Here is a 26,447-nt window from a genome sequence, read left to right as displayed (position 1 = left end):
ACTTTATTTATCTTCAACTATTAATACGTGGCAGATGTTTTTATTATACCCAGTTTACACATCAAGAAACTGAGATTGGAGGAGATTAAGTAATTTCTCAGAGTCACTAGCAAGGAATGGAGGAACTGGGACTCTAATTTTATTCTTTCTGACTTTAAATCTTTCCATTTTTCCAGAATCAAGAAAATGTAAGAGCTCAGAAATATTTTCACCTTTTAAACTTTATTCAACACCAATGACAGGAGTATTTACTTAGAGTCATTGTGCGTTCCTGAAATAGCTTATAAATCACCACGGAAAACCAAATTATGTCTTCTAGATTTTGCAGTAGATATATTTTATTACTTTCCAATTTTTTTGAAAATTGGTGGCCTGAGGAGAGTGAATTCAGTTTTTAAAAACAGCACCATTGAATGTTTAAAGACTGTTATCTTACACGTTAGCATTTTAGAATTTTCCCTACCACACTATAAAGTTAACTAAAATACTTTTTTCTCATGCACTTGAGATAAAAAGGAGGTTGACTATACCAACCAGCCCCTTAACTGGAAAAAGGAAGACCCTTTGGAGCAGGGAATTTACAACTAAATCGTTTGGGCTGAGATATAAAACTATCATATTATCTATTAAAGTACTGTGCTTCCTTAGTGAAATTGGTCCGCAAATATCAAGATAAAACTAAGAAAGAGCTTTGTGAGTGGAATCCATGTTTCTGCCCAGAAGATACTGGGTACAGAACGATAAGTTCACTGCAAACCATTGTTTGCTTTCAAATGTAAACAACATGCCCAGATCAGGGCTGAAGTGACCAGATCTGGGCATGTTGTGCCCACTTTATCAGAATGCACAGTCATTGTATAATTTTGCCTAGACAGAATGGACATGGAAAACAAAGAGAAGTGAATGAACAAACCAATATTCCGTTCTACACATTCTTCTTTTCGATGTTGTCAATCTAATTTCACTCATAGTGACTCATGGTGAAACAGAGAAAACACGAGGATTATATTCAAATGTGCAGAGATTAGTAACGGCTTACTTTCAAAAATAGCTCATAACACTACAGTTGCTTTCCATTCCTTTTTACTTAGGTTAGCATCTGAACCGCTACAAAAATTTCCCCCAAAGTCCAGAACACTTTCCTAGGGTTAAATATTCAAAAGGGGTGTTTTAAAGGAGGCTGTGTTTGGACTTCCAGGGAAGGTATTGCCATCTCTCACCAGGCGGATTTCCGCTGGTTCCTTTCAGTCATTTCGTCTCTCTTTTGCACTGGGCCCCTTACTCTGTCACGGGACCCCAGTTTTCCCATAACCAACCTCTTAGAGCCAATAAGGAAGTTAAAAAAAAAAAAACGCCCTCCCGCTTCCATTTCCCTCTGCTTCACTTCCGCCAACCACAGAGCCGGCGAGCCGTAGCGGCTGTCACCTCTAACCCTTCAGCTGGTTCGGTTGCAGCCACCGCCTCCGCCAGATTCCACAGGCGAAGAAACCTTGGTGAAGAGACCAGACATGGACGTGAACATCGCTCCTCTCCGGGCCTGGGATGATTTCTTTCCAGGCTCTGACCGCTTTGCCCGGCCTGACTTCAGGGACATTTCCAAATGGAACAACCGCGTGGTGAGCAACCTGCTCTACTATCAGACCAACTACCTGGTGGTGGCTGCCATGATGATTTCAGTTGTAGGGTAAGTGGGGCCCCTTCGGGGCGTTGGTGGGGGCAGTTCGGAGGGGCTTGAGGGCGAGACCGCGGCTGGCGGAAACGCTCTGCATGCGCGGCGTGGGCCGGGGCAACTGCAGGCGGCCCAGCCCTAATAGCCTGTGCTCAGGGCGAGGCCGCAGCAACCTGGGGCCCCATTTTCCTTTCCGTTCCTTGGGTTGAGACGTGCGGGGGCCCTGAGAGTAAGGAAATGTTGCCAGTCCTGGGCAAGAACAATGACTTTTTTCAGCCTTGCCTCGATTAGGGTCTTGCTGTGGGAATGTCGGTAGTGGCCCAGTCTTTTAAAAATAAGGAGAGGAAAGTAAGTGGTGTAACCCTATCTTGGGACTGGATCTCGACTGTGTCCGCTCGGGTTCGGCAGTGTAGGAAGGACATTCAGAAGGCGACGGGTTCTGTCATTGTTTCTGCTGTGCCTACCTCTCTGTACAACGAAGCTGAACTTGGAGGCAAGAGGAGGCTGTTGCCTGGGACGCATCACCCAGTGTGGAGTGAAGGCTGACCTGCCTGTAGGAGTGGGGTCCTTATTTATTTATTTTTATTTTTTTTCTCCTAGGAGTTGACGGGCATGGCCACTTTCTGTATCTTCACTTCCTAGGCTGCATTCTGTGTATAGGAGGCCTTTTCAATACCGGATCTTAAAATAAAAAAGTGCCGTGTGTTATATACAGTTTCACACATTCATACACGCCCACTCTGCTGGGATCCACACATCTTTAAAGAAAAAGCTACGTTTAGACGTTATAAGCAACTCACTTGCCATTAAAGAAGTGTCTGATATTTCCATTTCAGAGTATACACAGAGGGAAGAGTAAGCTGGCCTGGGAGACAGGAGAAATCCAAACTTGAAGGGTGTGAGAAGGGGCTAATAGGGTGGTTTCTTAAGTTGGTTTGCTGTTCTTTGACTTATTTATTGAGTCATTCTTCTGTGCCAATGGCGGGAGCACAGTAAGATCAGGCGGAGATGAATCCTGGCCCAAGGGCACTGTTGGTTGTTGAGAAGCTACAGAACCAAAGACAATGCGCAGAGGAGAGAGCAGTCACAATTGGGTGTGGTTCAGAGTAGTCACCCTGATGGAGAAGTGGACACTCATCTGTGGGGTTCGGTGGACAATTAATTACCCAGATCCTCATTATGTGCTGCTTAAGGACCTGCAATCTCTGAGAATGGCTCAGTGTGTGGAGGGCAGGCCTCTGGGCCAAGGTGGCAGCCCGAGTTAAAATTAGTTGGGGTAAAACAGGCCTGAAACAGCTGCCTTCTGAACCTTCCCCTGTCTTTATGCTTGAGGCTTATTTCCTAGTACACTAAAAAATTAAAATAAAAACAGAAATAAATAGTGAATAGGCTTGCATCTGTGATTTTGCTTTCTTTTTCTTTTCTCTTTTTTTGTAAAGAAGTGAACAAGGATCTTATCTGGTGATCTAGTTATGGGATTGTTTTTTTGTTTTTAGGTAACCTCAAAAAATTAGACATGAGGCAAGCTCCGACACAGACCAAGCAAATGTACCAAAAACAAAACAAAACAAACATACAAACAAACAAAAAATGTTGCTTTTCAAAGAGGTGTACTGTCCAGACCAGAAGTAGCTCAGGAAACCTTGTTGGAATCCATTTTTCCCTGGGAAGGCCAGGGCCCTTCCTTAACTAAATTTAGCTCCCTTATAGTGTCTTAGCCCACTAACTCAGGCAGTTTGGAGTGTTCACCCTTCTCAATTCCCCTTTTCAAATGGGAGATGTTGGTTGGCATTGAAATTTTTGAAGGTAAAAGTAAAACATAGCCATGTTTTATTATTATTATTATTATTTTTAAAAACTTCAAAAACTACAGGCCAGTAGTAAGTTGTTTTGAAAACTGTGTACAAAATGTGAGATTTCTTTTGTAGCTCAGTAAAAACTTAATGTATGACCTTCAACTATTTTCTCTGTGTCTACAAACAGTTTGTTGTTTTTCCCACGAATTGCCCTTTTCTTTCTTTATACTCTAACAATAATAAAGTGATTTACTTGCCCTCATACAACCCAATGAGATGAGAAACTGTTATTATCGTATTATTAGACCTGAGGCTCAGAGAGGTTAAATGACTCAAAGTCACAGACCCAGGGTTGTGCTCTTAACTACTATGGCACCTTCCTATGAGTCATGAGGTGTAGAATTATAGTCTGTTAAAGCTGGAAGAAACCAAGTATCTTCAGGGTCAGGGATCTTCGTTGATTCTGGAACATTTCTCATTCTACAGAGAACTCTCTTGATAAAGTCAGTAGATGAGTGGGCTCAGAGCAGCGCTGGAGGCTGTTGATCCGGATCCTCTCTACTGGCATCTGATAGTTCTCTTGATATCTTGGTAGAGTTGTGTGAAAATGTGGCCTGGCTGTTTACTGGGGAAAAGACTGTGTCGAAGGGTGTTCTTCAAGGGTGTTCTTCCATCCCCTGCTGGTGAGGAGGGACCTGCAGGCCATTGTTGGGGGGTTCTAAATCTTAGCTCTGACTGCTCTTGTGTTGAAAACCCGCTTAAATGAGGGTAGAGAGGGCCTGCAGGGAGGGAGAGGGAAGACCAAGAGGATATCATCTAACTCCAAAACCACTTGATCTTTGAGTTCTACTGCTATAAAATAGGAATTAAATGACTTAATTAATATAAAGCTAATCAAGGCCTTGCAAATGACAACACTGAAATCTTAAGTCCTTGCCTTTCATGACTTCGAATACTTCTTTCCAGTCCCTTCTTGCCTGTAAGGTTTCTTTTAAGAAATCAGCTGACAGTCTTATGGGAACTCCTTTGTAGGTAACTGTCTCCTTTTCTCTTGCTGCTTTTAAGATTCTGTCCTTATCTTTAATATTGGGTAATTTAATTTTGATGTGCCTTGCTGTGTTCCTCCTTGGGTCCAATTTCTTTGGGACTCTCTGATTTTCCTGGACTTCCTGGAAGTCTATTTCCTTCACCAGATTGGGAAAGTTTTCTTTCATTATTTTTTCAAATAAGTTTTCCATTTCTTGCGCTTCTTCTTCTCCTTCTGGAACCCCTAAGATTCCCATATTGGAACATTTAAAGTTGTCCCTGAGGTTCCTAAGCCTCTCCTCATATTTTTGAATTCTTGTTCCTTCATTCTGTTCCAGTTGAATATTTAGTTTTTCCTTCTGGTCCAAATCATTGATCTGAGTCCCTGTTTCCTTCCTGTTACTGTTGGTTCCCCCTACATTTTCCTTTATTTCACTTTGAATAGCCTTTACTTCTTCCTCTACTTTGTGTCCATATTCAATCATTTCTGTGAGCACCCTGATTACCAGTGTTTTGAATTCTGCATTTGCTAGGTTGGCTATCTCTTCATCACTTAGTTGTATTTTTTCTGGAGTTTTGATCTGTTCTTTCATTTGGGCCATATTTCTTTCTCTTGGTGCCCCAGTTACATTGTGGAGCCTTAGGTGTTCTCCAGGGTGGGGCAACCCACTTCACAATATTGTGGCACTGTTTGTGGTAGAGGGGTCAGAGAGGAGCCTTAGTGTTCACCAGGGCAGGGCAACCACGTGGCTGCGTCATAGTGCTGAATGTGGAGGAGGGGTCAGGGAGGGAACAATGCCACTTGCTCTGCTCTCTGCCGGTTTTCAGTCATTTCCCCTGCTACACACAAGCAAATTGTGCCCTTCTGGTGCTGATTCCCCAGGTAGGTGGTTTTGTGTATGTTCTAGGACTCTGTGGGCCTCTCCAATGAATTCTTCTGTGAGGTTGGGAGTTTCTCCCGCTGCCACAACTCCCACATGTTTTTACAGCCAAAGGTTTTGAGGCTTTTATTTCCCTGCACTGGAGCCCTGTGTTGCATGGTCTATCCTGTTCCCCAGTTGTTCCTCCTGGCTTATCCCCACACAAATGTGGGACTGCCTGCTGTGCCAGCTACTACCTTACAGAGTGTCCTGTCCACTCCTCCACCAGTCTGGATGAATGTTTCTTCTTTAACTCTTGGTTGTTGGACTTCCACACAGTTTGTTTTTCTGGCAATTCTGGTTGTTTTTGTTTTTAAATTGGTTGTTATCCTCCTTTTGGTTGTGCGAGGAAGCAAAGCATATCTACCTACATCTCCATTTTGGCTGGAAGTCCCTGAATACTTTTAACATGTCAGTGGCTGCCAGGACAGTGGATCACTTGGCTGTGAGTGTTTAGTTTGTGCCAGTTACTGAGGGTGCAATAAATTTCAGCACGCAGTGAGTGTGCAGTAAATACCATGGGAGTTCCCAATTCATTGAGTAGGAAAATCTCAAGGTTAGGTTACTGTGACCTTTTTGTGGCAAGAGACAGACTTCTGTCCCACCTTAATTGCTCCTGGTCATTAGGCCCAGGAGACACTGCCCATGTTTACTCAAAACTGGTTTGTACATTTACATTTATACTTCACAGTAGAGATAGACTTTGCCAGGATAGAAGACCATGTTAAGAAACCAACATAAACACAGAGGACTGTTGGAGTTATCAGAGGTACAAAGAGCAAGAGGGGCCTGCATAGACAGGTTTGTGGTACATGGATCCCCTCCTGGACCCCAACCTGCACTAGTGAAAAACTAACAAATCTCACTGATCATACCAGAATAATTATCACTTACATTTGCATAGGAGTTTAGGTGATTTATCTTACTTTTGCTTTTTTATTTGTTTCTTTCATCTCAGCTCTGTGAAGACACAAAGACAGGAACTAATTCTTTGGTAGTATTTAGTGTCCAATGAAAATAATAGTGATTTCTCCAAGATAAGTCTCATATCACTTACTTTGCCGCCATAGAAAGTTTCTGGGTTCATTGAAATAACATGAAAATATGCTAGATTCTTAGCGTTTTCTTTCTTTCAGTAAATATTTATTGAATACTTGTTCTATGCTAGGTGCTGGGGAGAAAATGTCATGGTCCCTGTCCTCATGGAGCTTAATCTGTAGTGGGAGACAAGGACATTCATCCAGTGCTAGTTCAAATAAATGTAAAACTGCCTAGGTGTTAGTTAGTGCTGTGAAGAAGATCAGATGGTGCTCTGACCAGGTCAGGTCAGAGGGACTGAGAGAAAGCCGAAGAAGTTGAGTGTGAGGGAGGTAGGAAGGACCAGTAGATAACAGCTTTTGCATGGGCCTGGGAGGGCTAGAGGCAGGGTGAGTTCTGCAGATGGTTAGAAGCTCCAGCAGATGGAGTATAGAAACCCGAGAAGGCCACTGAGAAAGCTGGCAGCCAGAGCAGCTGCTGGCTCTGAGGGCTCACTCACACCAGTTGTGAAGAGCACCCTAACTACTGCAGGCAGTTGCAGAGTGTGGCCTGGATTTCAGGCCCCTCTTTCTCCCCCAGCCAAAGGCCTCCTGTGGGGGGTACAAACCACACAACTGGGTGTAGCTATGGAGGCATCAGGGGCTGGACCCTGCAGGACCTGGTGCATGTGTGAGGAGTTCTGTTTTTATTCTGAGAGCAATGAGAATCAAAGAAACAGATGGGTGGGTTCCTATTTGGTAGGATCCCTCTGGCTGTTGAAGGACTGTGAAAAAACATTAGCAATTTAGAGAAGTTCACTGTGAGTAAATTGTTTCCCCCTTTCTTGGTGAATCAGGCTTCCTCAGAAACCAAACTGCAAAAACGGCTTTTTGTGTTAGAAAATTAGAATTGAGTATAAAAGCTGCTTCTACTGCTCAGGAGATATTTTGCTGCTTCTTTGGTTCTTGACATTGCAGCCTGAAAGAAGCTACCAAAAATGCTCTTGGATCGATCTGAGTATCTCTGTTTTGGTTTTATTGCCAACTTTACAACTGGTGGCCTTGGGACAAATTTATTAATTTGTCTATTCCTTAGCTTACTTTTATGTAGAATGAGGTAGGTTTTCAAGGTCCCCACAGCTCTCAACTTCTGTGATTGATCAGGACTTTTTCCCTTCAGCGGCTTGTGCTAACTCTATAGCTATAGTTAGCTGAAATCATGCTGCGTGTTTAAGACATGTGTCTGCACCTGCTAATGGCCACCCTCCTTCAGAGAGAAACAAGAATGCTAAGGAATTTCTCAGAAATGACCCTTAGTCGTGTATCCCAATAGAAGAATGGGGTTTCTTAAAGTGGTAGGGGCGGGGGAGAAATTCCTAAGGCTGGTTAACAACACAGAATGGCTTATGTTGTCAGTTGGTGGTCACAATTACATCAACTGGCACCTTTTTTCTCCCCTGGATCCTTTTGAATACATTGCTTCTTCCCTTCCCTAGGCCTTAGCTTATTCATGTATAATGGGACTGAACTGATTCATTTTTAAAGACTCTGCTGCATGCTTTGTAGTGGGATTCTAAACCTTTTTACAGCCATCAATGATTCCAATAGAATTTTTAACTATTACATTTATTTATTTACTATTGGAATGGGTGAAATGGGATATATATGTATGTAGGTATATATTTTTATCTCGTAATAGAAAAACATACTTATGTTATTTTAAGTTTATTTTTTATTTACGTATACTTAGCATACAATATTATATTGCCTATATTAGTTTCAAGTGTGCAATATAGTGATTCAACATTTTTATACCTTACAATGTGATCACTCCACTAATCCTAGTAATCATCTGTCACCATGTAAGCTTGTACCAATATTACTGACTATATTTCCCTTGCCTTTTTCATCTACCCTGCCCCCTCCCTCTGGTAACCATTTCTTTGATCTCTGTTTCTATGAGTCTGTTTTTGTTTCGTTTTTGATTTATGAAACTAGGTCCTATTTCCACCAAGGACAGAAAATCACCTTCCTCTCTTTCCTTTCCCTCTCCGCTGTTCTCCCTTTCTCCCTCTATCTCTCCCTTTTGCTGCTGTGTGTGTTAATTTGCTCCAAGCGCAGGTAGGTGCCAGAGCATGCGAGTGGTGTGCTCTTACCATTTCTTGGAATGGAATTGCCCTTAAGCAGAATGAGGGAGAAAATCATTTCTGCTCTGAGTAACTGTTTGTTTTTTCAAGCTTAGAAACATGGTTACTCTCTATTTATAGATTGTGGCTGGGCGTATTGTAAACTCAAACCAGTTCTATCTCTGCTCTGTTTTCTTCCCTTGAACATGAGCAACAGGAACAGGTGAAAAACAAATCTGGAGTTGCTTCAGTCAGGCCTGGATTTTTCATTGTTCTTTGTCATTGGCTTAATTTAGACACTCAACCAGATATCTACTTTACTTGTCTAGAGGAAAATAGGAAACACTTGGCATGCATTTCATTCCATGCTCATATCATTTTAATAGGTATTCTAGAAAGTAGGGGGCATTTGACACTTTGCTGCCAACCAATTCTCTCCTATTTATATTTTATGCAAAAGAGTTTCCTGAAACTTGAGTCCTCCGCTCTAGTTCTTTGTGTTAATGTTAGTCTTTGCTTTTCTTTACAACTCAGAAATATTTGGGTGAGTTGTAGGTAAACATCAAGGCCCTATAAAAGTGTTTATTTCTTTCAGTACCTTTTCCCACTTTCATTTGCTCATTTTTAAATATCATTTTTTAATATTCAACTAATACATGACTTTTGAGAAAAACATGTAAATAGCAATAAGCAAATGGAAATAAACTACCCATGATCCTACCACCAATATAAGTACTGTAGGCTTTGGTATAATTTCTATCAGATTCCTTTTGGTGTTAGTAATGAGATTTATTAACCTCTGAGAGTCTCCAGGCCTCTCCATTTAGTCTACCCACCACCTGCTGAAGAGGATTTCGTTTTTGCCCTGTCCAATTCTTCCTTTCCTAAGGCCTATGAGGAAATTTTTGTGTTTCTCACACCAATTATGGGGTTAAGTCAGGAGGTAGGGTATAACCCACATAAAATTTAAAAATGAAAAAAAGTACAGAGAGACTAACTACACCCAGATAATAAAGAACTGGGGAAGACAAGTAGAATAGCACATGAGCTAGATGTTGGAAAAGCTTGGGGGCAGTAAACGAAGGTTTGAGCAGGAGAAGGAGCAGCTTCACTGTATGTATGAATGGGAATTGTGTTAATGCTATTAAAGAGATGAAGTAAAGATGGACTGTTGTAGTTGGCTGTGCCATGCCTCGGTGTGGGGCTAGGAAACAGCTGCTTTTATATTTTTATACTTTCTTTTTTAGATGTTCACGTTATTTCTGATTACCAAATAATTTACTAATTGTAAAAATTTCTACTTCTGAGCTGTATAACATGTGATAAATCCACCTAACCTAACAGAGAGAATGTGTTCTAGTTGCTTTTACCCACACATTATTAATGTCTTCCATATTATTAATTATATTTTGACTCTTAAAAATTTGCTGTATATCCCACCATAAATTCTTGGCCCTATAGGTTATTTCTAAAAGTTTTTAATGTAAGTACCACTCATGAATACTGTTACAGCTCAATCTTTGCATTTTTATTTCCTTAGACTCTATTCTAGGGAGGGGACTTACTGTCTTGAAGGGTATAAGTATTTGCAAGAGTTTTGAATGAAATAAGGAATTTATTATTGTAGGGTTTAATTTTAAATTATGTATTAATGTTTTTGCCACTATTTAATTTCATGTAAAGTTTCATTTTAACTTCTTAAAAGCATTTTTGATATTTATTGTATCCCAGATTTCACCCATTAAGGTATATAATACTTTCATTCCCGTTAGAAACTATTTCAAATAGCTTTTATGTTTGGAGAGGTGGAATCAGAGCTAAATGTAAAGGGATTTAAAAAAACTTCTTACTTATCCTACATATGAATCTCCACATGAGTATGAACCCTTCCTTTGTTCCATTTCAGAGGTAGCAAGCTCTTGGCTTCAGCTTTCATTATCCTGTCTTCCCCTGTCCCTCACTTCTAAGTCAGTCATGATGATACTCAGAGCATGATGAAAACACATGGGCCCTCTTTGTCCTTCCTAAGTAAAATGCTCATTAGCCTCTTATGAGGGTAAAATGTTAGTAATTTGTTGCATTTGCTGACCACACTGTCTTGTTAAGGGCTTTGTATACACAGTGGGTAGGGGTGGAGGTGGGGGCTACAATGCCCAGTCATTTTCGTTTATGAAATACTTGGTCTAAAGTCCCTTCTCATAATGTGTTCCCCCATTATGAACAGTAGTAACCTCTGACTCATGCACCAATGGATCTGAAAGCTCTGTATTTGGAAAGCCCAATTGATAACCCATTTCCTAACAATGCCCTGGGCCCTTTTAAAGAATTATAATGGAATGTCTGTGCCAGGAGTCATAAACTCAAATGCCTCTATGACTAGGGCAGTTATATAAGAGAGCAATGCATGCCATTTATTAGAAAAACAATGAGTAATGGCAGCTCACTGGGGCCTGTGTCAGAGATGCCATGGTGGTGGTGGGGGCTGAGGCAGAATGGAGATTAACGGTTCTATCTGAATGGGAAGGCAGCTCCAGCCTTTGTTGACACATGGGAAAGTGCGCTTAGTGTGGTTAGATTTTCTTGTTTCCTGGAGAAGCAAAAAATCCCAAGTTTTATGGATTTTTTAAACACTTCGAGATTCAAGTTAAAGTTTTTTAAAACACTATATATTTCAAATATACAGTATTTGATCTGGCCCATGGAAGCCATTATGTGACCTCTATGCTACATTCATCTATCGTGGCCATTTCTGTGAGGATTTAAATAAGCCTTTAGAGCTCAGAAAATACAATTTAATGTGTACTAGAGCCCTGGATGAATGAAAGGTAAACATAGCCCCTCCAAACAATGGGGTCTCTTAAATTTTAAGTGTTAAAATTGTGGGCCTCTAAAGAGACGAACTGATGAGTTTGGTGGGAGTCAAATTGCCTAGATGTGAATCTTGACCCCACCGTTTTCTTACCTCTGCACCTAAGTTTCTTCTTTTGAGAAATGAATGAATGGCTCTGAGGGCTATATGAGGCAATTTAGATACAATGCTTAGTAAATACTACACATTCACTTTTACTCCCCCCCTTCCTCATTTTCCTATTCTTGCTGCTATTACTATTGACCTAGCCTCCCTCTTTTTTTCATATTTTAGGTTCCTGAGCCCCTTCAACATGATCCTTGGAGGAATTGTGGTAGTGCTGGTGTTTACGGGGTTCGTGTGGGCAGCCCACAATAAAGACATCCTCCGCCGGATGAAGAAGCAATACCCCACAACCTTTGTCATGGTGGTCATGGTGGCTAGCTACTTCCTCATATCCATGTTTGGGGGAGTCATGGTCTTTGTGTTTGGCATCACTTTTCCTTTGTTGCGTAAGTGAATCTGAGTTGATTTTTCTTACAAAAATGTAGGAGAGATTGTTCAGTGGGAATTACATAACCTGCTTCTTATGTGTGTTGGCATGTCTGCAAAACTATTAGGCTTTTCTCAAATAGCGGATTAAGGCCTAGTAGTACATTAATTCTACAAATATGTATTGGGCACCTGCTAAGTACCAGACACTCTTCTGGGGACTCAACAGTAAACAAAAGAAACACAAATCTGAAGTCACACATTGGAAAGTGGCATAGCCTCCACTGGACTTCAGATTTGTCTGCTATTAGAGTCTGCCCTTAATCTTTTAAGTGCCATTCACACTGCCCTGACTCAAGAATGAATGTATGTCATTTGGAAGTAAATTACTTACTCTCTACTACTCAGAAGATCGTTATTGGTGTCAAGTTCTATAAGTCTATAGAAATAATTATCCCAGAATATAGATACTAAGTCCTCCAATTCTGGTGAAGAGAACTAGATATTTTCTAAGTTTTACATGCATTTTCTTTTCTCACTGAGATTCCAAACACATGAAGCCTGAAATAGAGAACAGATAAAATTCAGTCTCATCAGCAGGAATCTGATTAAAATTCTACTGTATTAAGTGACAGGAATATCCCTTTAACTTTTAATAGCATTTCACATGTGCATTATTTCGCTAAGTAAAATTAGTTGCTTGTTTGGAGTTGTGTTAGATTAAGCCCAGAATATTTATAGATGTATCTCACACAGTATTAGACAAAATATTCGAATCAGCAAACTCAGACTTTTTGAAATATTCTTAAAGTTTTCCTAATGTGCTGGAGGCTTATTATTTCAGTGACTTAACTTTGGTAACTTTTCACCTCAGAGCTTGATATAGACCAGTGTAGTGAAGTTGACTTCTCTTCCTAGGCCTGCTGGAAATCAGCCATGTGGTTTGGACCAGGTATGCTATAGGGCTGTAGATCACACATCTATAAAATAAGGAAATTAGACAAGATCTGCTGTTCCTAAACTTTGATGATTGTGAGAATCAACCAGGATACTTTTTAAAAAATACAAACTTCCCAACCATATTTCTTCAAGACCTTGATTCTGTGGGTTGACAGTGGTGCCCACAAAACCTCCTGTTTTTAAGAATTGCCTCATATGTTTCTAATGGCTAGTCTAGGTTGAGAGCCTCCACATAGTATGCATATTAGTTTCTCAGAATGAGGGTCCAAGGTCACCTTTATCAGAATCATCCAGAGTGAATGTGAAATTTTACATTCTGGAGCCCTATGTCAGTCTTAACAGTCTGAATTGGGGGAGAGGGGAGTGGAGACTGGGAATTTGTCTGTCTAACAGGCTGCCCAGGTGATTTGTGTGTACACAGAAGTTTGAAAATCGTTGGTGTAGATTACCTGGGGTGCCTATTTAAAATACAGATTCCCAGGCCCATTCCTTTAAGGTTCTGGTCTAGGAAAGGGGCCAGGGAATCCATTTCTTAATAAACAAACTTGCGTAATTCTCAACGATGAAGCAAATTTGGGGAACATGAGGGTACATTAAATCTATAAAACTATTTGTTTTTATCTATAAATCTTTGAAAACTGCCTCTTTGGTTGACTTCCCCACATGCTTCCTGTAGGGAACACAATGCAGATAATCCCAGAATTGAGCTTGAGTTCCTTTCTGGGAACCTTGTGGAAGGTTGATTGGTCTGCAGGTTTGGAGTCATGTGGACTTGTTTTGAGCATCAGGGCATTTGTAGCAGCGGGAAGGTGTCAGTACCAATACAGGGAGGGAAGTGTGGTTGCCAGATCAGCGTCCTTCCTCTTGTGTAAAGGAAAGACAGTCCTTTCCTTCACACAAAATGAAAACTTCATGTATGACTTGACAGAGAGCTTTATACAAAGCTTGTATACAGTCCAAGGAGACATTGGAGGGTTTGGGCTGATTAGAGAACCAGGTTGGGTTCCAGCGAAGGAGACCAGGACTGGAAGTGACAGTAGAGGGTTGTCTGTGGCTGTGGAGGAAGGGGGCTGTGGAGGAAGGAGTCTAACCATGTCTCACCTCTCTGCAGTGATGTTTATCCATGCATCGCTCAGACTGCGGAACCTCAAGAACAAACTAGAGAACAAGATGGAGGGGATTGGGCTAAAGAGGACACCCATGGGCATTGTGCTGGATGCTCTGGAGCAGCAGGAAGAAAGCATCAGCAAACTCACGGACTACATCAGCAAAGTGAAGGAGTAAACACAGCCGACCTGGCCAGAGGCCACAACAGAACATGAGTTTCAGTTTGCCCTCGCTTGGACACCCTTCCCATTTGTATTTTTGAAATGAGAGGGACATACTACCCAACCATCAGTGACTGCATGCGCGTGTTGGCCAAACCGTTAACCTCTTTGATGTTACAGAGAGAAGGTCTCAAAACTGAAACCACCCTCCTAGTATGTAGGAATTTTCAGCTTGTTTATGAAAACTGGTAGGAAATGGAGCACACTTATGTCTGTAGGGAAATAAAAAAATATATAAGAATTATGGATTGTATAACAATACTGTTATATTATGGGGGGAAAAGGTAATTGTAAAGTGTCAGGGCAATTGAGTAAAAGGAAAGACTGTTTTAAGTAGACAATGATATGCATTAGCCTGTTGAAATCCCCAGCATCCTCCTCAAAAAATACTCCCAAGGATTATATGTGGGCTATAAATTAGTTTTGTTTTTATTCTTTTAAAATCAAAGATCATCTCTATCACTTTGCCTCCTGTTTGGCGTACAGTTGAAACTGGATAAACCAGTTCATATTTTGTTTACAAATATAAAGGTAACTGTTTAGCAGAATATTTTGTCAAATTTTGTAAATTTTTGAAATGCTAGCAATGTATTTTCACTAGCAGGTATTTGTTGCAAACTGAATGTCATCTTTCTTAAGGAGATTACAACTATGTAACCTGTATTATTCTTTATATTTTTCTTTAAAAATAATAAAATAAGTTATGTTTATATTGCATATCTTTGTTTTTAAAATAACAAAAGATGTCCAAGATAATGTCTCCTATGTTTTTATCATTTTTAGTGTTTAACTGGAACATTTATAAAGAAGAAAATGAAAGTGTGTTTTAATTTCTTAGGGCATAATGAGGACAATAGCTCATTGTTTGAAATCTGAAAAGCATCTTAATTTTTTTTTTGTTTAATCTTTATTGTGTTTAGTCCCCTTATACCCGCCATCACCCAGCAATCACCACACTGTTGTCCACGTCCATGAGTCCTTTTGCCTTTTTGCTCAATACCTGTACTCTCTAATCCTCCCCCTTATCTGTCATCCTGTTCTCCATCTATGAGTCTGTCCCCATTTTCCTGTTAGTTCAGTTAATTTGATTCCACATATGAGTGAAATCATATGGTACTTGTCTTTCTCCGACTTTCTTATTTCACTTAGCATAATGTTCTCCAGGTCCATCCATACTGTTGCAAAGGATAACAGTTTCTTCTTTTTTATGGCCGAGTAGTATTCCACTGTGTAAATGTCCCCTAGTTGTTTTATCTACTCATCTATTGATGGACACTGGGGCTGCTTCCATATCTTGGCAATTGTAAATAATGCTGCAATGAACACAGGGGTGCTTATGTTCTTTCAAATTAGTGTTTTTGGTTCCTTCAGATGTATTCCCAGAAGTGGAATCACTACGTCAAAAGGCAGGTCCATTTTTTTAATTTTTGATGTATCTCCATATTGTTTTCCACAGTGGTTGCGCCAATATGCATTCCCACCAACAGTGCAAAAGAGTCCCCCTATCTCCATATCCTTGAGCACTTGTTTTCTGATTTACTGACGATAGCCATTCGGACAGGTATGAGATGGCATTTCATTGTGTTTTTGGGGGGCAGGGGTGTTGCCATGAGAACTTTTCTTAATATATTTTATTGATTATGCTATTTTATTTGTCCTATTGTTTTCTCACCTTTATTCCTCTCTGCCCCACCTACCATCATTCCCCAACCTTAGTTCATGTCCATGGGTCATACATATAAGTTCTTTGGCTTCTCTATCTTCCATACTATTCTTAACCTCCCCCTGTCTATTTTGTACCTACAATTTATGCTTCTTATTCCCTGTACTGTTTTGCCCATTCTTCCCCTCCCTCTTCCTTCTGATAACCTTCCATGTGATCTCCATTTCTGTGATTCTGTTCCTGTTCTAATTGTTTGCTTAGTTTGTTTTTGTTTTTGTGGTTAGGTTCAGTTGTTGATAGTTGTAAACTTGTCATTTTACTGTTCATATTTTTAATCTTTTTTTTCTTAGATAAGGCCCTTTAACATTTCATATAATAAGGGCTTGGTGATGATGAACTCCTTTAACGTGACCTTATCTGGGAAGCACTTTATCTGCCCTTCCACTCTAAGTGATAGCGTTGCTGGATAGAGCAATCTTGGATGTAGGTCTTTGCCTTTCATGACTTCGAATACTTTCCAGCCCCTTCTAACCTGCAAAGTTTCTTTTGAGAAATCAGCTGACAGTCTTAATGGGCACTCCTTCATAGGTAACTGTCTCCTTTTCTCTTGCTGCTTTTAAGATTCTCTCTTTATCTTTAACCTTGGCTAATGTAATGATGATGTGCCTTGTTGTGTTCCTCTTTGGGTCCAACTTCTTTGGGACCCCTGAGCTTCCTGGAATTCCTGGAAGTCTATTTCCATTGCCAGATTAGGGAAGTTCTTCATTCTTTTTTTTAAAAGTAAATTTATAAAGATTTTATTTACTTATTTTTAGAGAGAGGGGAAGAGAGAGAGAAGGAGAGGGAGAGAAACATCAATGTGTAGTTGCATCTTGCAAGCCCCCCACTGGGGACTTGGCCTACAACCTAGGCATGTGCCCTGACTGGGAATCAAACAAGTGACCTTTGGTTTGCAGGCCAGTGCTCAATTCATTGAGCCACACCAGCCAAGGCCTTCATTGTTTTTTCAAGTAAGTTTTCAATTTCTTGCTCTTCTTCTTCTCCTTCTGGCACCCCTATGATTCAAATATTGGGATGTTTAAAGTTGTCCCAGAGGCTCCTAACCCTCTCCTTGTTTTGTTGAATCCTAGTTTCTTCATTGTGTTCTAGTTGAATGTTTATTTCTCCCTTCTGTTGCAAATTGTTTGTGTGCTAGCTTCCTTCCCATCACTGTTGGTTCCCTGTGCATTTTCCTTTATTTCACTTTGCATAGCCTTCACTTTTTCTTCTATTCTGCGATCATACTCAACCATTTCTGTGAGCATCCTGATTACCAGTGTTTTGAACGCTGCATCTAATAGGTTGGCTATCTCTTTGTCACTTAGTTCTATTTTTGGAGTTTTGATCTGTTCTTTCATTTGGGCCATAATTTCTTTGTCTTGGTGCCTCTGTTACATTGTAAGAGGCAGAGCCTTAGGTATTCGCCAGGTGAGGGCAACCATGTCACTGCACTGTGTTGTTGTATGTGGGGGAGGGGTCCAAGAGGGAACAGTGCCACTTGCTCAGCTCTTGGCCAGCTTTCAGTCACTTCTCCTGCTACCCACAAGCAAATTGTGTCCTTCTGGTGCTGATTTCTGGGTGGGTGGGTTTCTGTACATTCTAGGGCCCTTTGGGCCTCTCCAACTCTCCTTATGAGGCTGGGAGTTTTTCACACCACCTCAACCCCCACAGGTTTTTTCAGTCAGAGGTTTTGAGGCTTTATTTTACCACACTGGAACCCTGGGTTGCATGGTCTCTCTCTCTCCCCAGTTTATCTGCATGCAAATGTGGGACCACCCACTCCACCAGCTGCCACCTTGCCTGCTCCTCCAGCTACTGCCTTGCTGTGAGTGCTCTCCACCCCAGCTGCCCGTCTCCACCCCTCCTACTGGTCTCAATGAATGTTTCTTCTTTAACTCCTTGGTTGTCGGACTTCCATACAGTTTGATTTTCTAGCAATTCTGGTTATTCTTTTATTTTAAATTTGTTGTTGTCCTTCTTTTGGTTGTGTGAGGAGGCAAAGTGTATCTACCTATGCCTCCATCTTGACTGGAAGACTATTTCTCCTCTTTCATTTCTGATTTTATTTATTTGGGTCCTTTCTCTTTTTTTCCTTGATGAGTCTGGTTAAAGGTTTGTTCATCTTGTTTATCTTTTCAAAGAATTAGCTCTTGGATTCATTGATCTTTTGTACTGTTTTTTAGATTCTGTTTCCTTTATTTCTCCTCTCATCTTTATTCTCTCTTTCTCCTACTTACTTTGGGCTTTGTTTATTGTTCTTCTTCAAGTTCTTTTAAGTGAGTTAGATTGTTTATTTGAGCTTTTTCTTGTTTTGTATGTGTGTGTGTGTGTGTGTGTATTTTGAGATAGGCCTGTAATAAATGCTATAAATTTCCCTCTTAGGATTGCTTTCCCAGTGTCCCACAGATTTTGGTTTGTTGTGTCTTCATTTTCATTTGTTTCAAGGTATTGTTTGATTTGTTCCTTGATCTCATTGTTGACCCATCCATTGTTTAATAACATGTTATTTAGCTTCCATGTCTTTGTGTGATTTTCAGTGTTCTTGTGATTGAATTCTGGTTTTATAGCATTGTGGTCAGGGAAGGTGCTTGATGTGATTTCAGTCTTCTTAAATTTATTGAGACTTGATTTGTGTTCTAACATGTGGTCTATCCTAGAAAATGTTTCATGTGCACTTGGAAAGTATGTGTATTCTGCTGCTTTGGGGTGAAATCCTCTGAAGTATCAAATAAATCGATTTGATCTAGTGTGTTGTTTAGGGCTACTATCTCCTATTGGTTTGCTGTCTGGAAGAGCTATCCACTGAAGTCAGTGGGGTGTTAAAATCCCTGACTGTGTTTCTGTCAATCTCTCCCTTTAAGTTCATCATGATTTGCTTTACATATTTAGGTGCTTGTATGTTGAGTGTGTAAATGTTCACTAGGGTTCTATTCTGTTGTTGGATTTTCCCCTTTATCATTATATAGGGTCCTTCTTTGTCTCTTACTATAGACTTGGTTTTAAAGTCTATTTTTTTGGATATAAGTACTACTACCCCAGCTTTTTTTTCTTTTCCATTTGCATGAAATACATTTTTCCCTCCCTTTACTTTTAGTCTGTGTATATCTTTCAATCTGAGATGAGTCTCTTGGAGGCAACATATATATGGGTCTTGTTTCTTACCCATTCAGCTACCCTATGTCTTGGTTGGAGCATTTAAGCCATTTACATTTAAGGTGATTATTGATAGATGCATAGGTAGGGCCATTTTATTGTTAGACTGTTTTCCTCTGTTTTTTTTTTTTTTCTTTCTCTTTTTCTTCTTCTTAAAGCAAGCCCTTTAATATTTGTTGCAATGCTATTTTGATGTTAACAAACTCCTTTAGCTTTTCCTTGTCTTGGAAACTCCTTATTTTTCCTTTGATTTTAAATGATAGCCCTGCTGGGTAAAGTAGCCTTGGTTGTAGGTCCTTGCTTTTCATCACCTTGAATATTGCACACTACTCCCTTCCAGCCTGAATTTTTTCTGATGAGTAATCAGATGACAGTGTAATTGATGCTCCCTTCTAGATAACTACCTGCTTTTCTCTTATGGCTTTTAGGAATCTCTTCTTGTCTTTAAGCCTTGTCATTTTAATTATGATGTATCTCAGTGTAGGCCTCTTTGGGTCCAACTTCTTTGGAATTCTCTGAGCTTCCTGGACTTGTGTGTCTTTTTCTTTCACCAGATTAGGGGAGTTTTTGGTCATTTTTTCTTCAAATAGGTTCTTGATCCCTTGCTTGTTCTCTTCTCCTTATGGTATTCCCATGATGCAGATGTTGTTCTGTTTCATATTGTCCAAAATGTTTCTTAAGCTCTCCTCATTTTTTAAAATTCTTTTTTCTTTTTGCTGCTCTGCCTGAATTTTTTTTTTTTTTACCTCATCTTCCCACTTACTGATGTGATCCTCTGCTTCATCTAACATTCTGTTTATTCCTTCCAGTATATTATTTATTCCAGATATTTCATTCTTTATTTCTGACTGGTTCTTTTTTATGGTTTCTATGTCTTTTTTCTTGCTTTTGAATATTCTTATAATCATTACTATAAACTCTCTATCTGATAAATTGCCTCCATTTTATCAGTTCTTCTGGAGAATTCTTTTGTTCTTTCATTTGAGGTCTGTTTCTTTTTCTTTCCATTTTGGCTGCTTTGTATTTTCTGCCTTAGAATGTTAAACCAATCAGTCATCGAGGCGAGGTGATCTGTTGTTAAACTAATCATGCTGTAATCAGTTTTTTAAGTTCCACAGGGTGGGCCAGGATAATTCCTATGGGCAGGCCTCTTGCTTCCCCTAAGTCTGATGCCACTTGGAGAGTTCTCTGCCTGAGGAAGATGCCTTATGCAATATGGGAATGACTCAGCACAGGGATCTTGGAATTCCTTTGGTTCTCTCCCCAGAGCCACCAACCCCAGACTCTCTTCTAGCATCTCTAGTCCACTCTGCCCTCCCACTGCCAGAGCCCAGGATAAGTGGCTGCCAATAAAATTTTGTGCATTGGCCTTTTAAGAGGCTCTCTGCATCTCCAGCTATCTCTCCCTGGTGGACAGAAACCCAGTATAATCACCGCATTGTTTATTTGGGGTAGAACAAACATAATATAAAATTCATCACTTTGACCATTTTAAGTGTCGAGATCATAATGTCAATTATATTCATATTGTTGTGCAATCTCCAGAATTTTTTATCTTGCTAAACTGATACTCTGCACTTATTAAACAATAGTTCCTCCTCTCCCTTTCCCCCAGCCCCTGAAAACCACCATGCTACTTTTCTGTTTCTGTGAATTTGACTGCTCTTAGATGCCTCATCTAAGTGAACTCATACAATATTTTGTACTAACTTATTTCACTGAGCATAATGTCTTCAAGCATCATCCATGTTGTAGCATGTGTCAGAATTTCCTTCCTTTTTTCCAGAGTATATTTTATTCATTATGCTATTTTAGTTGTCCCATTATTTTTCTCCACTTCTACTATGCAGCCCCCTCCTGCCAGAATCCACCCCCCTTAGTTCATGTCCATGGGTCATACATATAAGTTCTTTGGCTTCTCCACTTCCTATACTATTCTTTTCTTTTTTTTTTTTTTTTGGTTTCATATTCTTTTTTTTTCCTTTTTTAAAAAATATATTTATTGATTATGCTGTTACAGTTGTCCCATTTCCCCCCCCTCACTCCACTCCATCCTGCCCATGCCCTCCCTCCCACATTCCTTCCCTATAGTTCATGTCCATGGGTCATACTTATAAGTTCTTTGGCTTCTACATTTCCTACACTATTCTTACCCTCGCCCTGTCTATTTTCCACCTATCATCTATGCTACTTATTCTCTGTACCTTTCCCCCCCTCTCCCCTTCCCACTCCCCTATTGACAACCCTCCATGTGATCTCCATCTCTATGGGTCCCTTCCTGTCCTAGTTGTTTGCCTAGTTTGCTCTTGTTTTTGTTTTAGGTGTGATCGTTAATAACTGTGAGTTTGCTGTCTTTTTTACTGTTCATATTTTTACCTTCTTTTTCTTAGGTAACTCCCTTTAACATTTCATATAATAAGGGCTTAGTGATGAAGAACTTCTTTAACTTGACCTTATCTGAGAAGCACTTTATCTTACCTTCCACTCTAAATGATAGCTTTGCTGAATTCAGTAATCTTGGATGTAGGTCCTTGCGTTTAATCTTGGGTAATGTAATGATGATGTGCCTTGGTGTGTTCCTCCTTGGGTCCAGCTTCTTTGGGACTCTCTGAGCTTCCTGGACTTCCTGGAAGTCTATTTCCTTTGCCAGATTAGGGAAGTTCTCCTTCATTATTTGTTCAAATAAGTTGTCAATTTTTTTCTTCTCTTTCTGGCACTCCTATAATTCGGATGTTGGAACGTTTCAAGATGTCCTGGAGGTTCCTAAGCCTCTCCTCATTTTTCTGAATTCCTGTTTCTTCATTCTTTTCTGGTTGGATGTTTCTTTCTTCCTTCTGGTCCACACTGCTGACTTGAGATCCAGTTTCCTTCCCATCCCTATTGGTTCCCTGTACATTTTCCTTTGTTTCTCTTGACGTAGCCTTCATTTTTTCATCTAATTTGCGACCAAATTCAACCAATTCTGTGAGTATCCTGATTACCAGTGTAGGTTGGCTATCTGCTCGCTGCTTAGTTGAATTATTTCTGGGGCTTTGATCTGTTCTTTCATTTGGGCCATTTTTTTTTTTTTTTGTCTTGGTGTGCCTGTTGTGTAAAGGGGAGGAGCCTTAGGTGTTCACCAGGGCAGGGTAACACTGGTCACTGTGCTGTGATGCTGTATGTGGGGGAGGGGCCGAGAGGGAGCAATGGCGCTTGCTCCACTCACTCTCTGCTGGATTTCAGTCACTCCCTTCGCTACCCACAATCAAATTGGGACCCTCTAGCGTTGATTCCCGAGTACGTGGTCTTGTGCATACTCTAGACCCCTGTGGGTCTCTCCAACAACCTCTCCTGTGAGGCTGGGAGTTTCTCCTGCTGCCGCCTCAACCCCACGGGTGTTTTCACTCAGAGGTGTGAGGCTTTATTTCCCCAAGCTGGAGCCATGGGTTGCACAGTCTGTTTGCTTCCCTGCCGTTCCTCCTGGTTCATCTATGCGCAAATGTGGGGTTGCGGGGTCTGCTAGCTGTTGCACTGCCTGCCCCGTTTGTTCCACAATCCGCCACCTCTCTGGGTCCGGCCGCGTTGCCACGCATCCTCTCCACCCCGGCTGCTGGTGTTCGCCCCTCTTACTGGTCTGGATGAATGTTTCTTCTTTATCTCATTGGTTGTCAGACTCCCGTGCAGTCCGATTTTCTGTCAGTTCTGGCTGTTTTTTGATTTTAAATTGTTGTCCTTCTTTTGGTTGTGCAAGGAGGTGCAGTGTGTCTACCTACGCCTCCATCTTGGCCAGAAGCCCCTATTCCCATTTCTTGAAATTCTGTTTTCTTTTTGCTGTTCTAGTAGGGTGTTTTTTGCTTCCTTATAGTCCAAATTGCTTGATTCAGCTTCATCTACTGTACTGTTGATTCCCTGTAAATTATTCTTCATTTCAGTTAGTGTATCCTACATTTCTGACTGCTTCTTTTTTATGGTTTCCTTGTCCTTTTTTTATGCTGTTGAAGTTCTCACTAAATTCATTGAGCAGTATTTTGAACTCTGCATTTAGTAGATTGCTTGTTTTTTTTTTGTTGTTGTTCTTTTTCTGGAGTTTTGTTCTGTTCTTTCCTTTGGGACATGTTTCTTTGTTTTCTCATTTTGGCAGCCTCCCTGTGTTTGTTTCTGTGTATTAGGTAGAGCTGCTACATCTCTTGATCTTGGTAGAGTGGCTTAATGTAGTAGGTGTTCTATAAGGCTCAGTGACACAGCATCCTGATTACCTGAGCTGGGTGCTCCAAGTGAATCCCCCATGTATATCCTCCTATTGTAGTTGAGTCTTGACTGCTGTTGGCATGTCAATGGGAGAGATTTACCCCCAGGCCAGTCAGCTGCAAAGACTGGCTGTCACCACCATGGGAGATTAGCTGTGCAGGAGCACAGCCCTTGGAGCTGTGAGGTACAGCCCTTTAGTGAGGCCCTGGTGCCCACTGAGTTTGCCCATTGAGTGTGTTGCTTGTGGAGGTGGTGTGGTGATGCTTCAATGTGGTATGAATCTGTCCACAGGGTGCAGTGGCTCTGGAGCCTCCTGGGAGGTGCAGGCCAATGTCAGCCACCACCTGTGTTCTGCCTTGGGCCACCCAGCATGAACTACAAAGTGATCTTCAGATGGCTGCTACTTGTGCTGGCCTTAGAGGTGCCCAGGCAAGGCCAAGCTGTGAACCAAGGCCTTCTGCTGCTAGTGCCAGACCTGGGGCCACTTAGCAAGTGGTGTGGGCCATGCTGAGGCCAGATGTTATTTGTTTGAGAGATTTTAGGAAAGTTTGAGGCATGAGCCAAGATAGGCCATTTGTATGGAAAGCCAGTGGAAAGAGCGTGGCCAGGCCTACAAGTTGGGTGGGAAGGGGTCTCAGGGAATCACCAGGGTGGTGCAAACAGTGTTAGCCAGGTTGATGGAGGCTCATATGGTGCCCGCCTGTGGGCAGTGTGGTCAGATGGCTCATAAAAGGAACAATGGCCTTTGCTGGCACTTCTGTCTGGGAGAAAGCTGCCCCTGCAGCCATTGCCCTGATGCTGGACACTTCAGTTCTTCCCTGTATGTCCTTGCTGCCCCCATGTTGGAGCTCAGAGAGAGTGAGTCTGAGTAAGTACCTATGTATTGGACATTTAAGAGGAACCACTTAGACTCCAGAAGCCTCTGTCTCACTTGGCCATAATCCCTACAGGTTTTCACACTCAGAAGTTATGATGAGTTCTCTTCCTGGCACTGGAACTCTAGGGTGGGTGTGCTAATGTGGGGCTGGGATCCTTTGCTCCTCAGGGGTGACCTCCACAGCCAAGATATCCCTCCTGATTTTTATCTCCCGCACATGGGTATAGGACCAATCTGTACTGCATCTCTGCCCCTCCTACCAGTCTCAATGTGGCTTCTTCTTTATCTCCTTAGTTGTAGGACTTCCGTTCAGCTATATTTCAGACGATTCTAAAGGACGGTTGTTCTGTAGTTTAGTTGTAATTTTGATGTCCCAATGAGATCCTTTTTTAAACCTGACATGGGTTTATATTCATTTTAGCTACTTCCATTTTCAGAATAGTGATTTCTGCTGACTAAACACAAGAAACTTGGGGAAAGTGACAACTTCAGTTTTGAAAATCATTGTAATTAGTAACAGTATCAAATCTGGAAAAGTAGTATGTAAATGCTATAAACTATTACATTTTTATCTATTTTTATAACATTTTCTATAACCATAAAACAGTATTTATATAAAAATTCACACAAAGTTGCTAGAGAGTATACAATTTCCAAAAATGCCCTGGGTTTTTGTTACATTCAGTTTTCTAAGAATGCACTCAGATCAATCATAAAATACAGACATTATATGATATTTCATTATGTTTGGAAAAACTGTTCTCATTATTTTGTCTCCTCACAGTATTAACTCAGCTGTCCATTTTGTGCAGGGTTTGCTATCACTGAAATGTCAGAAACACATTAAGGCTGTATCCGTGCATGGTGAGTATTTATTTTCATATGGCAGTAATAGCCCTTGAGCCCCCACACCCACTTTACATCATCTATCTAAACAGGCAGGGTGAGAGCTCAATGACTGCCATTTGAAGTCTCAAGACCTCCTCTCAATCAGGCAAGAAGCAAATATTTGGGGGGAAATTATTACATTTTAAAAGCATTAAAATATTCAATTTAGAAATTTTTAGCATGGGAATAAGTAGATGGAAAAGCATAATGTGAAGCTGCTTCTTGACAAAACCTGTGTATTGAGGCAATAATTTATGAATTTGGGTCATGTTCTCTTTTTACACATCTAAGATTAAAGTGTCCCTTCAGGACTATTAGCACTTTTTGAAACTGTTACTTTATCAACATTTTGGCTATACAAGCAAATGTGGAAAGGCTTTCCAGAACTTCAACCACTAATATGCATTAAGTTTTTAAACATGATGAGAGCACTTTGTCTTATGAGAGTTAAGTTGTAAAATGGGCTAGACACATAAAGAGCTTATTTACTATAGCCCTTTCTTAATTATCCTGCTTTATATGCAAGGATGTTTTATAGAAATAATAAAACAGGATAAAACAAAGCTATCAGCTGTTGGCTATTCTAAAATTAATTGATTGATAACTTAACAATTTAAATTTGGATACTTTGTACACACTAAATCAGCTTTAAAATATAGAAACACTTTATTTCTTTACCATGACTTGTCCTTCCAAATAATGTATTGTTTTAAATTTGATCCATTTTTCTAATTTGTTTGACTGGTTGCCTAGCACCTGTGGTTACATAGAAGAAACAAGACAGGTGCCAATTATTTACTCAGGTGAGGAAGTGAGAAAAGCCATCAAATTGTGATTTTTCTGGTTTCTAGGGTGCATGCTGCTTCTATACAAAAATTTCAGATTCTATGCACCTAATGACTAAAACAGATAACTAAGAAGGGCCCTAGGAACTTGGCAGGAGGGAAGAACACTGGGGTTGGGGTTGGCTGGAAGATTTTGTGGGGGATAGGGACATGACCTGGCTTTAAAGATGGGGCAGGACTTTCATATGTGGAGAGTGGGAGGGAAATCTCTGGGGGCTACTCTGTGGAGGGGCCAATGAGAGCAAAGGCATAGGAATTCCATGAGGAAGGATTTGTGGCAAATAAGACTGGATAGTACATTGGGGCCAGGCCACTGAGGGCCTTATGTGACAGGGTAAGAAATTTCAGTTTAATCCCATACACAGTAAGTTTCATTTAGAAGATTCAGAAGAGCAACAAAATCAAATTAGATTCACAGACTAAACTTAAAAACAACAAACAAAATATAGTTAGCTAAAACCAAAAGCTTCTCAATAACTATATTATTTATAAAAATTTGTTTCTACAAAGGTAACATGCTGTCTCCCAGTGTTCCTGTATGTATGGAAACAGGGAAGGGTTTGTTTTCTCTATT

At 40.6% G+C, this 26,447-nt stretch overlaps 1 protein-coding gene across 1 annotated transcript; it reads left to right on the top strand.

Moving 5' to 3' along the window:
* Positions 1 to 1,389: 1,389 nt before the first annotated feature.
* Positions 1,390 to 14,937, top strand: ARL6IP5 (ARF like GTPase 6 interacting protein 5). The gene is made up of 3 exons (XM_024556734.3): positions 1,390 to 1,684; positions 11,696 to 11,913; positions 13,965 to 14,937. Exons 1-3 carry the CDS (start codon positions 1,509 to 1,511, stop codon positions 14,135 to 14,137), a joined length of 567 nt encoding a protein of 188 aa, XP_024412502.1. The 5' UTR covers positions 1,390 to 1,508; the 3' UTR covers positions 14,138 to 14,937.
* Positions 14,938 to 26,447: the final 11,510 nt, after the last annotated feature.

Source organism: Desmodus rotundus, chromosome 8 (assembly GCF_022682495.2).
Source record: "Desmodus rotundus isolate HL8 chromosome 8, HLdesRot8A.1, whole genome shotgun sequence".
NCBI lineage: Eukaryota > Metazoa > Chordata > Mammalia > Chiroptera > Phyllostomidae > Desmodus > Desmodus rotundus.
The sequence above is the reverse complement of the archived record's forward strand: the minus strand, read 5'-3'. Positions and strand labels throughout refer to the sequence as shown.

What these genes read in the sequence shown, in the direction of transcription:
- ARL6IP5 (XM_024556734.3), top strand. Translation starts at nt 1,509, where the DNA reads ATGGACGTGAACATCGCTCCTCTCCGGGCCTGGGATGATTTCTTTCCA. An exon ending in ATGATGATTTCAGTTGTAGG is followed by an intron (nt 1,685 to 11,695) that starts GTAAGTGGGGCC and finishes TTCATATTTTAG; the next exon opens with GTTCCTGAGCCCCTTCAACA. An exon ending in CATCACTTTTCCTTTGTTGC is followed by an intron (nt 11,914 to 13,964) that starts GTAAGTGAATCT and finishes ACCTCTCTGCAG; the next exon opens with TGATGTTTATCCATGCATCG.